This window comes from Drosophila mauritiana, chromosome 3R, assembly GCF_004382145.1.
Source record: "Drosophila mauritiana strain mau12 chromosome 3R, ASM438214v1, whole genome shotgun sequence".
Classification (NCBI taxonomy): domain Eukaryota; kingdom Metazoa; phylum Arthropoda; class Insecta; order Diptera; family Drosophilidae; genus Drosophila; species Drosophila mauritiana.
Window position 1 is genome coordinate 1,864,143 of NC_046670.1, and position 16,803 is coordinate 1,880,945.

Genomic DNA, 16,803 nt, shown 5'->3' on the forward strand with positions numbered 1-16,803 from the left:
AATTTCTATCAATATGCCAACAAATTTTGAAAGTTCTACTTCACACTGTCTCTAGTCTCTAGCTGAGTAAAGGGTATGTATCCTTGGGGAACAGGACTCTCTCTTGTTCTTCTTTTAATTTTTTAATTTTTCTGGCCAATTGTATCGGTCTTTGCCCACGCCCACTTTAACTTCCACCAGGTTGCACTGGTGAGCATTCTCGAAATCAGAGTTTTCATTTTCGCATATTTGCATCACCCTCGCAGTCCCACTAACTGAGTTAAGGGTATCTGATATTCGAGAAACTTGTTTTTATTTTGTTGTTATGGATTTCCTAGGACTTTAACATCTTCTGCCAGTGTTGTAAGCAACTTTAGTGCTGAGATGGGAGCCCGGCGCGAAGGTCCTTCTCCTGCGATTGGCAAGTTCATGTTTGCCCAAGTGCAAAATGTGCAATTACGCAGCGCAGCAGAAACTGGCAGGACGAAGATAAAGACAGGGTTGGGGGCAGAGGGAAGATTCAGGCTGGAGTGAAGCCTTAGCCGTATGCACTCCGACTGAGATTTGCTTGTTGTTTCCATTCCGACAAAGTTATGTGGTTAAATTTTCAGGCAATTTGCGTAGTTCCCCTAGAACAATAACAAATGTCATAACTGCGTGATAAGCAGCTGCAGCTGTTCGGTTGTTAAACTTTGAAACCCTAGGGAAAACCGTCTTCCTGATATGTGTAATTTTCTTTTACTGAGTTACACTAAAATTAGTATTAACTGGCGACTGCTTAATTTCTGCCCATTTTTCTTGAAGGCCAAGCAATAAAACCCACACGCTGTTTGGAAAAAGCGCCCACTTACGCCAACTGTCTGCTGCATTCACGTGCACATTCAGTAGCAAAAGGCACTCTCTTGCGCAGATGAGTGCTCTTCTTGCTCGGGAATTTGCATTTGTGCATTTTCATTTTATGTATCTTAGTATTCATGCGCTTGACTCAAAATTTAAATTGCGCGGCGTTCACTCGTATCTGCATGCTGCTCTATATGTATGCATCTGCGCTCTTCCACTCACATTCCTTCCGAGTAATGACGCTCAAGCTAATCGGCTAGTTGCTATCTAAAAATGTGATTTCCGTATAAACAAGATGTACAAAAATAAGCCTCGATGAAAATTCTTAGAAACAGTAGATACCAATACAAAGAAAAGCAACGGAGATAGCTATATCAGATACCTGTTACTGCGCATGGAAGGAATTTTCGAACTGTCCCTATGGCAGCTCGATTATATAATAGCCCATTTTCTATTAAATTAAAAACGATTTTATATTGCTGGATAACTAGAAATATAACCTTTTATGCTCAAAAGAAAACTTTCTTGTATATCCGTTACTCGTAGAGTAAAAGGGTATACTAGATTCGTTGAAAAGTATGTAACAGGCAGAAGGAAGCGTCTCCGCCCATTTTAGGTATATATATTCTGGTTCAGGATCAATAGCCGAGTCGATCTGGCCCTGTCCGTTTGTCCATATGAACGTCAAGGTCTCAGGAACAATGAAAAATAGAATGTTCAGGTTAGGCATGCAGATTTCAGATGCTGCCTCGCCTTTTTTTTTAGGAAACTACGCTAAAATTAGAAAAATTAGGGCTAGAGTTTTAATGAGTTTAGAGACACAAAAATCCAGCGCGATGCTGAAAGTCAAGTTTTTGGTAGACCATCAAAATAAATATGGTTTAATGAGTTTTAGTTTTACATAGGTTAGAAAAGTATTTCATTTACTTGTTTTCCCTTTGTTTCCGAACAAAAACCGAAACTTGTTTTTGAAAATTCGTAGAGTACAAGTACATACATATATGGCTGGAATGTAAATAAATTGACGAAAGCTATATGGAGTGGGAGAATTAATTGTAGGAGATTATGGATGCTTACTGCAGCCGCATCCATTTATCTAAGTTTCGCAAGGGGCGTTGCTCCCCTGAAATACAATTAACACATGATACACGTAAACTACACATATCATTTGCATAGACCTACGCCTGAGGATGATGTCAACGGTTCCAGAGCTCAAGTTACTGCAAACCACCAGCTGGATGGGGGAATGTTTATAGTCCAGTGAAAATGAGAGAAAATGGGATAGGCAGGAGCACTGGTCGTTTAATGATCCTCATAAACTTGTTCGTCCATCCAAAACAAATTTAGGTTCACACATGGCCATCAAGCGGTCCTCAAAGTCAGACCGGCGTTACCAAACCTTTTGGTTATTAGAAGGGATGTTAAATATTAAACCATAATTACACTGTGAACCTGCTTATGTTTAACTGGGAAGTACTGTGTGCTATCAACACAGAGTCAGCTCCCATGAAACACTTCCTGCTTCAGAATTAAGATTTCATTGGTGCGCAGATTTGAGGAAAAACCATAGGGTATACTTTGTGGCTGCACTGTCGGCAATTTTCATTGTTGATGGAGGTGGCGTGGTAATTAGTAATTCGTTGCTAATTACAATCATTACAATCTATGAGAAGAAATGTATTCGAATTGTTCGGCCAGTTCCTTCGACCATGAGTCACGGTCTTCAGCACCAGGTTATTTCGCACCAGGAGCACAAAGATCCAAACAAGGATAACTCGAAATGGCAAACATGAAAGTCTGGCCGAAGTTACAGTTACAGTGAGAGTGAAGTCGATCAGCGCAGAAGCCGGGCCAATAAATAGCCGGCATATGGCCGCGACTCGGTCCACCTTTCATGGTCTTCGACTCCATTATCTTTTATTCGGGCAAGATAAATCATAAAAAGCCAGCTCCCACTAATTAGCTTTCATAAAACCAAATGCTGATGGACAGTGCACTAAAATACATCAAGTTAATTGGTTAACGCTTGATATTTACGTCCTTTCAACTCCAGCGGCATCCGGGCTTTATGGGCCATTTAAAGACAAAGATGTTACAGCGTTGTTAATGAAAATGTTTCTGTGCTAGTAGGACACCTATTGGAATAAGTGGTCAAGTGCGTGGATATCTTGGATATCCCGTCGCTTTCCCCGTCACTTCCTCACCGAAGATCGTCCCTTAATGCGGCCAAATTATGTGCGTGTTCTCCTAATAAATCTGCATATTCTGCGAGCGTGAATTACAGATTCATTAAAGTATTAATTTAATTAAAGTAATTTATTAGTGTCTTCCTATAGTATAGCACTCTCAGATTATAAAAGCAATGCTAACGATTTTCTCGTGCTGCCTCAAAGATCTCTTGGATTTGTATTCAAAAGCCAGAGAGAAAGCTCACGAGACAGCCAGAGTTTATATTGGTCATTGGCATCACTGCACACGACAGTCTGCGTAGTGAAGAAGCGCACCTGGAGAATGCGAATGAAAATTTGATTCAGAAATCGAAAGGTAGCGCAAAAACTAAATATACTTCATCCCAAGACAATAAAGAAATGTACGCTTCAGGAAAAACTGTGTGAGAGCGAAGATTTAAGAAATTTCTTCATATGGAACTTTTTTTGTGTGGTTAGGTTACGGCGACATCCGTAAATGTTGTGGAATTATTAGGCCACCCTCGTATACGTGGAAATTCACAAGGACTGGAAAGACGTATAGGTTTATTTTAATTTCATTTAGAAAATCTTTGATGTGTTGGCAAGCGTTTATGTTTTCGTCTTTAAAGAAATGGTAGATGTGGATGTATTTTTCCAGGGCTGGAAAGTGTTGTTTTACAGAGTTGTACTTGGGACAGCTGAGTTAGATGTGGGATGTGAGCTATCGAAAACGTCACATTGGTCACATATGTTATTGTTTGCAACGTGTATTTTTTTTTAAGTATAATTGTCAAATGCGTTATTGCTGAGAATTCTGTTTATTTATTTTTTATAATTTTGGGTTTTTAACCAAGACTTTTTAACGTTCTTGGAAAAAGTGTGGAGTAGCCCCGCTGTTTCTTTGCAGCTAATTCTGCGAACTCCTTTTCCAAGTCCTGTTTTATGATTCTGTGTATTTTAGACTTGTATGATCCGACTTTCTACGGTAGAAATTTCTTGCATTTTTGGCTCCCAGGTCCAGGAGATCATTTAGTGGAATACCGGATGTACTAGGTATGTGATGAACTTCTATGTGCTAAGCGAGGATTATTATTTATTTAATTATTTCTTCTGTATGATTTTAGCTAGAAAGAATGTGCTGGATTGATGGACGGAAACTGAGCCATCAGTTACGATTATCTCGAATCCCGTGCTTCTGAGATAGGGGACACTTTTTATATAGGTTTTTAGAATGCTACTTTGACTAAAGCAACTTTGTTTTCGGCAGTTCCTTTTAAGAAATTCGAGTCTACCTTAATTTTGCCACTTAAGTCGTTTTAGAACTTGGAATACCTAGTGTTGATATCATTACTGTCTATTAATATTTCTTTGGCTGGTACTGCATGGGCAAACACTTTCCTTTGCAGTGTGCATTTTAAGTTATACTTAATTAGCATAACTCTGACGCTTTGATTAATGTTACTTTTATTTTATTTATGGCTGTTTTGGATAGACTATTGATGAGGAACATGCATATTCTAGCTTTCTTCTTAGAAATGTCTTGTGAAAATGCACTCCTTTCGTGGGATTTGCCGTCAATCCCAGGTGCAACCACTTAATAATCTTAGGAATGCGCACGTTTGGGGGGTTATTCGCGGCTATAATTCTTCCTAGATATTTTATTTTTCCACTACGGTAATTGTAGTGCCATTGTGAGTAGTTTGTAGCGTTGCCCTAGCAGATTGAAGTGAATTACGCTCGATTTGGCAGGGTTAAAGGAGAGGCTTAGTTCTCCACGTTCGAAATAAAATTCTACGATATTTGCCAAGAGCTTTCCCGTGCGCCGGAAAAGGTTGAGCTTATTAGGGAAAAATCTTCTATATTTTGGAATGCAGCTTCGCAGCTATCATCGTTCAGATTACTGCCGTATCTGAATCAGTATCAACCGTATCAACCAGTGGTTTGGAGAACACAACCTGCTCCTATGAAAGCTTATTGATTTGCGTTATATATATATATAAATTTTGTCAATAACAGGACCAAGAATCGGATTAAACTAATAAATGGGCATATAATAGTCGAGGAACTCGACTATAGCGTTATCTCGTGTTTTTTCTTTGTTTCTGAATTCCGCCTTAGAAATTTAATGGCTGTCTGCCCGATTTTATTAGCTGGTATTTGATTTTCCTGCTCCATTTTCTTTGGTCGGAATGTCCTTTGTTTTTTTTAGCAGCGATGACATCTTAATTTGCGTAAGGTTTCGGAATTTTTTCTCGTTGAACTTACAACTTGTCTCATGCCATAAGCTCTGTGGCATGCGTTGGTTTTTATTTTATAACTTTGTTTTTATGCCATTTCTCAGTTGCTTAGCTGCCGTCACATAATTTGCACTTTTTACTTTCTTTTTATTTCTTCTACTACTGCTAAGTAAAGGAAATAGATAGGTCAACAAACTTGGCAAGCTGAGAACATCTCGGCACTAGAAGTGCAAGTTTTATAAAACTGCTTAGAAAAACGACTCTACAAATCTTATGTAGAATTTTGTTTGGCTTTAATTTAAAAGATATATTGCCTTTGTATGTTTGACTCAGCTACTCAACAATAAATAGTGTAATTAAACAAATATTTTATTTATGTTATATGTTTCTATTTTAAATGGGTAGAACAAATATTTCTCATAATTATCGATTTTTACTGTAAACGGTATATTTAGCAAGGTAATGTTCGAATTCTTACAAGAATTATTTACTTTAATCATTACATTTGTCAAGGAAACTTAAAAACGTTTGCTTTGCAGCTGGCTCGGCTTTCGATTAATCCGAAATTGATGGCTATCGGCTTCGTTTAATTGCCACTTTTGCTAATTAGGTAATATGACGTCACTGACTGGCGGTTCGCCTGATTAGCGCAGCCACCTAATTAAATTTCATATGCAGATGTGTCAACTTAATGGTGCTCTGTTTGCCCTCCCCGGCCCCGACCCCTCATTCCGTGGACCTCGCTATCTTTCTGCGCCTGTCAGCGTTTGTGCAAACACTCAGCGAGCAGCGTTAATCATAATAATGTCGCCACTAATTGCATTGCGTATACGCACACGTGTACTAAGTCTCCACCCCCTTCTAACTCCATAATTTGGCATTACGTGGGCGCGCCTCCTGCCACAGCCACGCCCACCTACTGCCCACAATCATCGCTCTTTGAGCTCTCGGCAAATGTGTTTATTTAACATTTAGGCAACCAGCATTCGCCCCAGCCATAAAATGAGGTTACGGATTAATCAACCTTAGTCTAGAATCACATATGATGATATGGCATATAAATAGGTAGGGTAGACAGGTCCTCTGTTCAAAGTGGACCTGAGACATTATTTATAGCAGTGGACGCATATCGAGGTATTAGTAGCTTCAACTGTTGGTACTGATAAAGAATACCTTCTCTTTATGCGGTAGCAAATATCTCCTTTAGTGAGTTGCCCACTTTTGACTGAAATCATTTCAACCATTGCAGCGAGGGTGCAAAACGAAAGGTACTTACCGCCAATATAGATATCAACTTGCGACCAGTTCAACTTGGTGGAAATGCTTTGTACAGCTAGGGAAATTGCTTCGAATGACGGCAGAAAATTGCTGGAGATCTGCGAAAACGAAATGGTTTAAAGTTAGACTAAAGATTTTCTGCCCAGTGGTATATGTGGTGGTATTAACTAGGGGCCCACACCCTGGTCCCATTAACAAAACTCTTCACCGCCTTCAACCCAGATTCCCGTAGCTTTTACTCTTTTTTCGCTCCCTTGCCTCTCATTTTCCTTTCTCCACCCCCAATCCACGCAATCACCTTTTGTCTCTGTGTGCTGCAAATAGAAATCCTAAACACGAACTCCAGTGCTCAGCTGACTTGTTTGTAAAAGTGAAACAAATTGAAAGCTCAAGCAATTAAAGAAAGGCTGGGAAAGCGTTGAACACGTAGGGGTGTTTCAACTTGGCAGCCGACAATGGGAAATTGCGTGTGGATTGAGTATGTTAAAGTTAGGCATACTCGTGTAATCGAGGATATATAAAAATGTGTGTAGTGCAATATTATACGATCCTATAACAATCTAGAGGCCTTATCACTCTGCATTACCCTTAAGTGAATCACAAAATACGATTACGAATTAACAAATAAATTTATTTTGTTACATTTTTTTCACTCTTCCGATCATTAATACAAGAGATTATTATTAACAATTAACAATTAACAATTAACAATTTGAATATTGAAGAGGTTTAATTGAATTGAATATCATTGAATGACACCATATCCTATACTCCCATAAAAAGATATTCGGAAAACAATGTTTACAAGACCTTTGGGAAATGAAAGCGTTTGTACTTTTTTGTGTTTGTCTGTAACATTACATTTTCTTGGCATAATTTGTATTGATTTATATCATTTTGCATTTTATTTTTCATTTTCAATTTGTCTTCTGACTTCAAAGCGAACGGTCTGGTATTTTTACACGCTCCTAATTATATTTGCTTTTGTCGAAGCCAGCGGTGGTTTATAATAAATTCTTTAATACTTATATTGGTATATGTACATATTTATTAAAACCTCGTTCGTTTTGCGAGTTAAACAAATTTAAGTAATCTTTAAAGTTTCTTGGTTTTTTGCTTTGTCTTTTGTTCACATCAAGTGTGGTGTCTGTGTGCACACAACTGCACTGTGCACACGCTCTCTCGCTCTCCAACGCTCTTCTAAGCATGCAGACTGCGCTCTTGCGGTATTTTGATTCTGAACAGTGTTCCGAAATAAAAACATTATGGAAACCAATGTTGTCTCCTTCCAAAAAACAAAAAGCACCCAAAAATGACTTGTTGGCTGGTGGACAAAATGGTGTACACAAGTTGCGCTGGTTTCAGCGGCAAAACAAGTAATGTTGCCCAGGATTTACGATCGAGATGAAATCGCTCTTGCGCCAAACTAAGGTGACTTACGGGGACTGATCTAGCTATATATAGTTTTCTTGTTTCCGCGCTAGACCCGCAGCTTAATAACCGTAAGCAATTAGAGGAGTCTCCAAGGTCACTGGTAATTCCTTGGCTCATTAGGTTTGCGAATTTTAAAAAATCTGAAACATGAATTCTAGGGGTCAGACAATTCAATCACGTCTAATCAGGGCATTTCAGTGAAGCATTCACAACAACAGACTTTAATCAATACTCGTGGCCGAATCCCACATTGCCCCCGTCTCCTTTGTGCCCCTCCATCATCGTAATCGTCGAGCATAAAAGGTCCTTACTCGCTGGGGGTTGGACAAAAAATTCGATTTTCGATTGGCATTGATAAGGGGCACTTCTGCTGGTTTGGTGGTTGCCGATTGAGGCAGGGGCTGCCCGGACTTAACTTTAAGTTGTACCTTTTTCTCGGCCGGCGTTTTGTAAGCTTGTTATACCATAGCAGAGTGTATATCGATTTCATGGTGAAGTGTGTTTGGCGTTGGAGTTTGCAAATGTCTCGATCATACATGGAAAAGAAATCCTAGCTTCTTCTTTGCACCGATCATTATGCCTTCTTGTTAGGCGTATAGCAATAAAATAATAGTTTCGCACCATTTTGTTTTTTGTTTAATATAATATTAATTCAAGGGTATACTAGATACGGATTGCCACAGCCAGCTACCTTTTTTTGTTTATATATTGCAGGACAGCTGCCTTTTCGATGGTCGTTTGACTACTTCATTATTTTGGCAGACGCAATAAATGAAAAAATCGTTTCAGAAAATACGTGTCGTGTAGGCAGCTTGAGCACATAATCTTATTATTATTTTTACAAAATATTAACACAAATTTGTTAAAAAAGAAATAACCAAAAAGAAATATCATTATGATTATTGGGAATGATATTAAATTGAGAGGAAATTTCAGTTCTTAAAATTATTTACCGTCGTAATAATTCACAAGGTGATTTTTTATTGATTTTCAAGGTATTTAAACCAAATTGTTTTATAATCTTATAATTATTAAAACCAACAAGTCGAAAAAAGTTTATTTGCTGAGGCAACATGATCATTTAAATTGTGGAGGTGTCACGTTTCATTTAGTGTACGCTGTATTGGGAACACGTGTTCGACCAGTTCTATTAATGGCACCCTTGCCAATTTCCATCGGTATCCCAAACATTTTTTTCCACGCCAACAAACTGCCAAAAATGGTCGTGCCCAAATTTTTGATCATTTAAAAAAAAATTTTTAATTTTTTTTAAATTTATCAGATGTGTAATGGGTATCTGATGGTACACGACTATAGCATTTTCTCTTGTTTAAATTTACAAAATGCCTAAACTTTTAAACTACACTTTACACAGTTTTTCGCGATGTTTTCGTTTGTTTTGCCAGTTCACCAATTAAATTCCTTAATTTTCCTTTTTACTAAGCTGTGAACAGTTAGCTTAAGCTCTAATTTACAGATACAATACAATGTATTTTCATTGTGCAAACAATTTCTAGACAAACTGTACATGTAAGCTAGATTCTCTCTTTCTTATAACAGATAAAAGACTAACCTTGAATTTGCACTGTGTAAGTTATTATGGCGTTAAGTATGTTTATTTATTTATGTTTAATTCTTCTCTTTCTAACGCTGTTCAGATCGATGAAAAAGCACCTCTGAACATTTCGGATCTGATGACCTGAAGGACAGTATCCAACGAGATCTAGATCGAAAAGGATTTTGGTTTGAAATGGTTTCGGAAATAATAATTTCGAGGGCTGCAAGTCCTAAGTTGCTTATATTATCACCAAATAAAACCTAATTTGACCTTTTTATAAATTTTTATCGATTTTCCAAAAAAGTTTTTGCCGCACTCCTCATTATATTCTCCAAAATAATTATGAAATTTCGGGTTCTCACTTCCACTAGCTGAGTATCGGGTATCTGAAAGTTGGGGAATTATTCTCTCTTACTCTTGTTAGTTTCTAATCTAATTCAAATTATATCAATGAACCTTTATACGCACTTGATTACCAGTTTTACTTTATATACACGTATAGAAATGTGGGCGTGAGAAATCATCATCATTTCAGTCTTTTCCCCTCCAAAAAATCGAAGAACAAAGATTGTTTAGCTGAAGCTTGTTAAAAAATTAGAGTGGTTTCAGGAATATAAAGCGAAGATTTCATATAGAACGACAGACAGACTTTCAAACAATTGGAATGCGTTCTTTTCTAACAGAAAGTTAAAATCTTTCCTTTTAAATAATCTTTGAAAGGACTATGAGAATAGTATAATGAAGGTGTTAGTCGCGTATTCTAGCTGGGCAAGCAGAATACATTTCTAAATTGCTTTTTCCTCACTTTCACTCGAATTTCTCAGGAACTAATGAAATGTAGTACAAGTGCGCATCACACCCTCGGTATTATCGTCACTATTTGGACTTCCGTCCACAGAGTTGATTGAGTAATCTAAAGCTTCTCCTAAAAAAAGATTTGAAATTCTTACTTATTCATAGTCCGCCAGTGAAAATCAACTTTAGTTTGCCCAAGATTACTTCCGTTTTGGAGAGCATTGACTGCATTCGTTAATAGAGGATTATATTGTTTATACGTAAAATGGAAATATTTTTCAAGTTTAAAATTGAGTACTTGGTAAGTGTTCTTGATAATAATAATGTTCATACCAGTATTGATATTAATTATTTTAAATGGGATTATTCCCTGTAGGATAATTGAATAGTAGTGCCTAAATGAGCAGAAAAGTGCTTGCCCTTAAATGGCATTGTTTACAAGTGTTGGTTTTGGCCAACCTGCTCTCTTGGCCAACAATAAGCAGTGCCAAAGTTCAAAAACTTTCTCATTCGGGTCCATGGGTAGTTGACGGTCGAAGGGGCTCTTGGGGGGATGGGCAATGCACCGAAGTGCTTAAACAATTGCAACAATTTGGCTTCGAATTGTATTTCGGACTTCTATTGACACAACGTGACCAGCCATCGCACACGGAGCATTGTCTGGAAGTACACCCTTTTGTATGGCCCCCGTTGGTATGACCCTGGTGCTACTCCCTCGCAACTTTCCACCCTAAGCCCCTGGCAGCTCAGTGTAGTTGAGAAATTAAAGGGAACTGGGGAGATGTGGGACTTTATTATAGTTTCAATGCTCAGGCTTTGTTTTATGGCCTGGGCAAATTGTTAAACAACAAATTGTTGTCCAATCAATTAAATTCATTTTCCAAGCAGAGGGAAATACACCTACTTCATATATTACTTTAGTCAAGGAGGCGGAAAATTGTTTTTTTTTTTTGAGCTTTTCCCTTTCCGTTTCCTTGATTTATTTTGTTCATGGCATTTACTCACAGGTGAATTGCTGTTAGCCCTCAGCCGAAATGTTATGCAAAGGAGCCAAGAGCCAAGAGCCAAGAGCCAAAAAAGAATCAACATTAATCACAGCTCAGCAAATATTTGACATTTGCCAGCCTCTTTTGCAGATTTTGGAGCAAGAAGAAGGGGTGGCACCTCCACCTCGCCGATGCTTGGCTTATCCCCATTCAACTCAAGCGCCGTCTTTTGTTGTCGTATTTTATATTTTTCAATGCACATATGGTATCTTGCTGCTTTAAAATTCGCTACCTAACACTACGTTGAAACGTATTCACATGTTAATAATTTAGTTAGGGGCGTGTGCATATCAATTGGACTTTTGTGGTGACCTCTACTTGTGCGTGGCGAGCCTTTGTGACTATTTATGTGGGCTTATTTAAAGTGGCCCTGTTTAAGGGTTGATAATGCGATAGAAACGATAAGAGGACATAAGATCCGTCTTACAAGAAAGTAAAGTAGTAAAGTTTTCCATGCTCCTCAGCCAAATTTCATAAATACTTCTCGCCGTAAGTGAAAAGGAGAAACTTCCTCAATACAAATTTGTACAGAAAGGTTTTTGGCTGTTTTTCAGCGACAGCTGGCAAGCTTCGGATGTTTATTCATTTTCAATAAGAAATAGCCGACAGCTGGCCTTGCGAGATAAAAATTAATGGGGGAAATTACATCTTTTAGCCGTCATTATTATCAATATACAATAAAAGAAAGGCCAAACTTTGGGGACGGGCACTTAATTTGCTGTCATTTAACCGAGGATAAATGGCCAGGACATGCGGCTGCACCAAACCCATTAAGACGCAGAAGGAGAAGACCAACGATGAAGTTTTGGCCTACATGGGAAAGCTCTCTTTCAGCCCAGAGTGGTTGCCCCATCGGGTGGCGAAGGGGCAACAAGCATGAAGGTGCTATAGAGTTACACAACCAAAGTAGCGACGGCATCCCTGACAGACTGTTCAAAGTGGCTGCCATCTTGGCAGACACACACACTTGCACTGGCACGCACACAGATGCAAATCACACGCGAACGTGATGCCATTGCCAAATTGTTTTCAGCCTCGCCTAAGCACACGCCAAATTTCTGCAGCTTGCCAGTTTTGATCCCTTCAGCTGTCTTGGGACAAATTGAATGCGATTTGAATTGCGGATGCCTGATGGATTTTTTGTCTCGTGATACTTTTGTATACTTTATTTCCCTCGAAGAAGGAAATGGCCTTTTAATGCCGTCAACTATATTCTCCATATTTACCATATGTGCATATCTACAGCCTTGCTCACAAAAAAATTGTAGTTTCAATGCTCAGGCTTTGTTGTATGGCCAGGACCAGGACAAGTAGTTCAACAACAAATTGTTGTCCAATCCGTTTAATTCATTTTCCAAGCAGAAGGCTCTACACCTATATAATTTATAATTTTTTCCGTCTGCACGCCTGTTTGTCCTTAACTAAAAACTAAAAAGGCTAGAAAGTTCAGATGACGTATGCAGATTCCAGTTTCACACGGTGTGTGTTCTTACTTACTTCTATAGATATTAGAAAATAATTTTAATATTTATTTTACTGCACTACCCGAGTAACGGGTATCTAAAAGGCGAGGAAATCGATTGGATTTTGAGTTTTTGTTGTATTTTCTTATTAAGTGGAACTCTGGCTTTCAAAAATTAAATTATTGCGGCTGCTGAAGACAGTTCATAATATTTTACGACCATGATGACAGCAAAGACGGATGGGTGGCAGATTCTGGAGGGTATTGCTCTACCTGATGGAGTCATATAAAGTGATTTGACTGCTTGTAAAACGATTTAATTTCTGATGGTCCTGTGCCCCCTGGAGCTCTCTTCCTGACCATTAAGCCGTCGCTTTTCGGCTTTTGGGGCACGTGTGTGCAGTGCTTTGTTGGGCCAACTTTATGAATAATTGAGCGGTGCCTAAGTGGCAACCTCTTTGGGCCGCCAGCCTTTTTATGGGCGGCTCTTCCGGCAAAATAAAGGCTGAAAATGTCGGAGAAAACGTGTGAAGAAAACGAGAGGGTTTCTTGCAAAATAAGCATCATTGAATTTATTATGATTTTTATGCAAATTGCTGCATCCCCAAAGGACGGACGATGAAAGCAATTAATGTGGAAAGCGACGCAAAAACGTTTTATGTCCCTGCCACTTAGCCTAACGAAGGGCTGTTACCAGATTGTCTGAAAGGTCACCTTCAGGTTTGCCCGATTTCCCCCTATATAATTCTTAGCCACTAACTGCGACCTCCCTTACGAAAGATAGTCCACGGTTTAATTTAGACAGCTGCTAAAGGCTGTGGCTTATTGAAAGGAGCAGCGATTTAAATAAAGGAAATTAAAAAAAAGAATAAGAATCAGGCCTTAAATAATGAATTGCAAACAACGCAGAGGGCAAAATAATTATTTATTAAATAATCCATACTATGCTCGAACAGGTCTCTGACAAAGCTAAAAAGGCTCAACAATTAAATTGTTTTAAAAAATGTGATTAAGAATGTGAGTAAGTGGCAACGCAGAGATGAAACCATTGATACTAAAGCATAACTAATATAACTAATCAATTTAAAAGTACCCCTCTAGCTATTCTGATCAAGAAAATATATCGCAAGTATTTGACTATATGATCGGATGAGCTTTCTTCTAAATGTTACATGCAGTCCAAGGAATCCAGTACACCCTTCCAGTCTACGAGTAACGGGTATTAAAAGTGCGACTCCCCGTAAGAAATGGTGCTAAAAATAGGTTAATTTTGTAAGGTCCTGCAGCAGAATTAATCATTTTAATAATTTTTAATATTAATATATTGCAGAATGTAAGCTTTATTACAAGCAAGATATATATACTAAATGAATCAAATTTATTCAAAAAATACGGCATAAATTAAATCTATATTTGAAAAAATAAAGTATACAATAAATAACATTTTCTCTAACCGTTCTTGGTCTTGATACGTATTTTTATATATTTTTTTACTGAATTTTATTATTTTACTGCGGACAAATTGCAAATACGTAAAGACATTTGTTGCACCTTTTTATTTGATTTTAAGAAGTTCCATGGGAATAACTAAACAAACTACAGTTCTTCGAATCAATTGTACAGAAAACCAGTTTCAAAGAAAAACTCCAAACATTGTGTTTGGTCTATATACCACCACTGTGAATTGCGTTTCTGCCACATGTGAAAAGACTAGAGTTACATATGTATGTTGTTGAAAAGGTATCCAGAAATGATATGAACCCCATCATAAATTTTTCTTGTAAACTAACATTACTTAAAAATTATCACAATATTGGGGTACACTTAAACAGACTACGAGGAATTAGTTTTCTATTATCTGTTATCAAATACAAAACTCAACTGTACGACATAAAAGACTAGTAACGATCGGTCCTTCAGCATAGAGTAGTTTTAATTTTTTTGTAACTTTAAATGATTCTGCAATTGACTGATAATATAATATAACCGAGTGGAATAATACATATTAGTATATAATATAACATGCCATACAAGAAATTTCGTTATCCCTGCTCCTTTCGATTCGTCAGTCGGGGAATGTTGATGTTTGATTTATGTTTTTAGACAAAAACTATATCGAGGGAAGTGCTAAAATTGTGTGTTGGCACTTGGATAAATCCGGCTTTCGCTTGGGAAATTTTGGAATTTGATTTCTCATAGTTTGCATGGAGCGAATCATAGATTTCAAAGTAAAGTAATTTATTGAAAACAGAAAATCTTGAAGATCGGAAAAGTATGGCTCACACTCTCCTATAGTCAGCTAATAAAATGTTAAGCTGCTTTCCACGGTGGCGCTTTCCATTTCACAGTCCTGCGAACGGAAACTCCGTCGTGAGTCAACAGTTACAAGCACAATAATTTGCTCCGTCCTGTATCCTTTTTCTTTGTTTGATGTTTTCATGTTCAGCAAAGCTTGCAGAACATCTGTCAGCATGTCCCGAAAAACTCTCCCTCCTGCAACTTGCCAACTCATTGCAGTTTTCTAAAAGCTTCGCTTTTCCATTTTCCATTACGACGTATACGTAATATTTCGCTGTAAATTATAACGAAAATTGAGCTTTGTTTGCCTGCATCATCATCAACAGCAGCTTCATAAGCTCGCTAGATGGAGGACGAGCAGGATTGGCTTTTTTATTATGATGTTGCCATGATAAGGTCAATGCTCCGGCTGATGTGCCACGTCCCCTTGTAATTCGCCACATGTGGAGGATAAGAAAAGTGTAACAACAGGATGGGAAATATGGGGATAATTGATATATTCCCTACACTTTAAATTGGAATATATCTTACAAATAAAACCGCTTTTTAATATTTTTTAAATGACTACTGCTTTACTTATTTTTATTGACCAATCTTCAATTGGATATTCTCATATTTATTTATTTTTCACAATCATAGACACCCACTCATCGTTCTCAATCCCAGTGGTGGTCAGAACGGATGTCATCGTTATCAGTGATGCAGCTTTCAGCTGGCTTTGCTATTGTTGTCAATTGTCAAGCTGATTGAGTGAAAGGCAAATGCTTTGTGGGACAGCAGAAGGATAGGGTTTGGGTGAATGGCATTCAGAGTACTGGAATCCACACTTCGGCCTTGATAAACAGCTGACGGTCTGAATGAGTGGAGTGACTCACTGCATGAATGAGTGACTGACTGACGGACTGAGTCGACTGACTGAGATAAATGGTAAAGTCGTCCCAGATTGGCAATGCATCGATGCCGAGAAGGGCTTCTTTTAACGATTAGAGTTGTCTCTGGGATTTCACCCGCCAAGAACCGCATTCAATTGAAATGCAGCATTAATCTTCATTAACTTGTTTTCTAGCTATGTATGCGGGCTTGCAGAATTGGTAAGCTATAACAATGATGCGCAGTGTCAAAGTAGAGATTCTACCAGAGTGCAAAGACAAACGAGAAATTTCAAAATATTTTCAAAAGTGCGGGCGTAGCACTTTTTGAGTGGCTTATGGCCTTAGAGAGGTCGTGGCCAAAGTGTGCTTGGAATACCGATAGAAATGGACAAGAAAAATAATGAAGTGAACAAATATCAAAACGTGTTTCAAAAGTGTGGGCGTGGCAGTTTTGGGCGACTTCTCATTGGCAAACAAACTTTCCCTGCGACTATGACTCTGGAATCTGTGTGCTTAATATCAACTATCTTGTACTTAAAGATCCTGATAGCAGGACTTGTACTTTGGAAATGCTTTTTTAGGTGTTTTTTCCAAAAGTGTTAGAACAACAAGTTTCTCCACAGTGATACACAGATGCTAAAGAATCAATAATATGGAGATTTTAAATATTTTTAAGCTATTACAAACCATTTCTCCAGAAAAAAAACAAATCGAAAAAAATCAAACGCTTTTAAATTTTAAATCGCCATTTAACTTTAATGGGTACCCAAAGCGCATCAATGGCAACTCATTGTGCGACAATTGTGTCGCTTATT

At 38.0% G+C, this 16,803-nt stretch overlaps 1 protein-coding gene across 1 annotated transcript in view; it reads right to left on the minus strand.

The window, feature by feature from the left end:
* Positions 1-16,803, minus strand: part of LOC117144335 — a 62,109-nt gene that overhangs the window by 12,564 nt on the left and 32,742 nt on the right. The window contains exon 4 of the mRNA XM_033309448.1: positions 6,522-6,621. Within this exon, the coding sequence (XP_033165339.1) occupies positions 6,522-6,621 (100 nt within the window). The remainder of the gene's footprint in view (positions 1-6,521; positions 6,622-16,803) is intronic.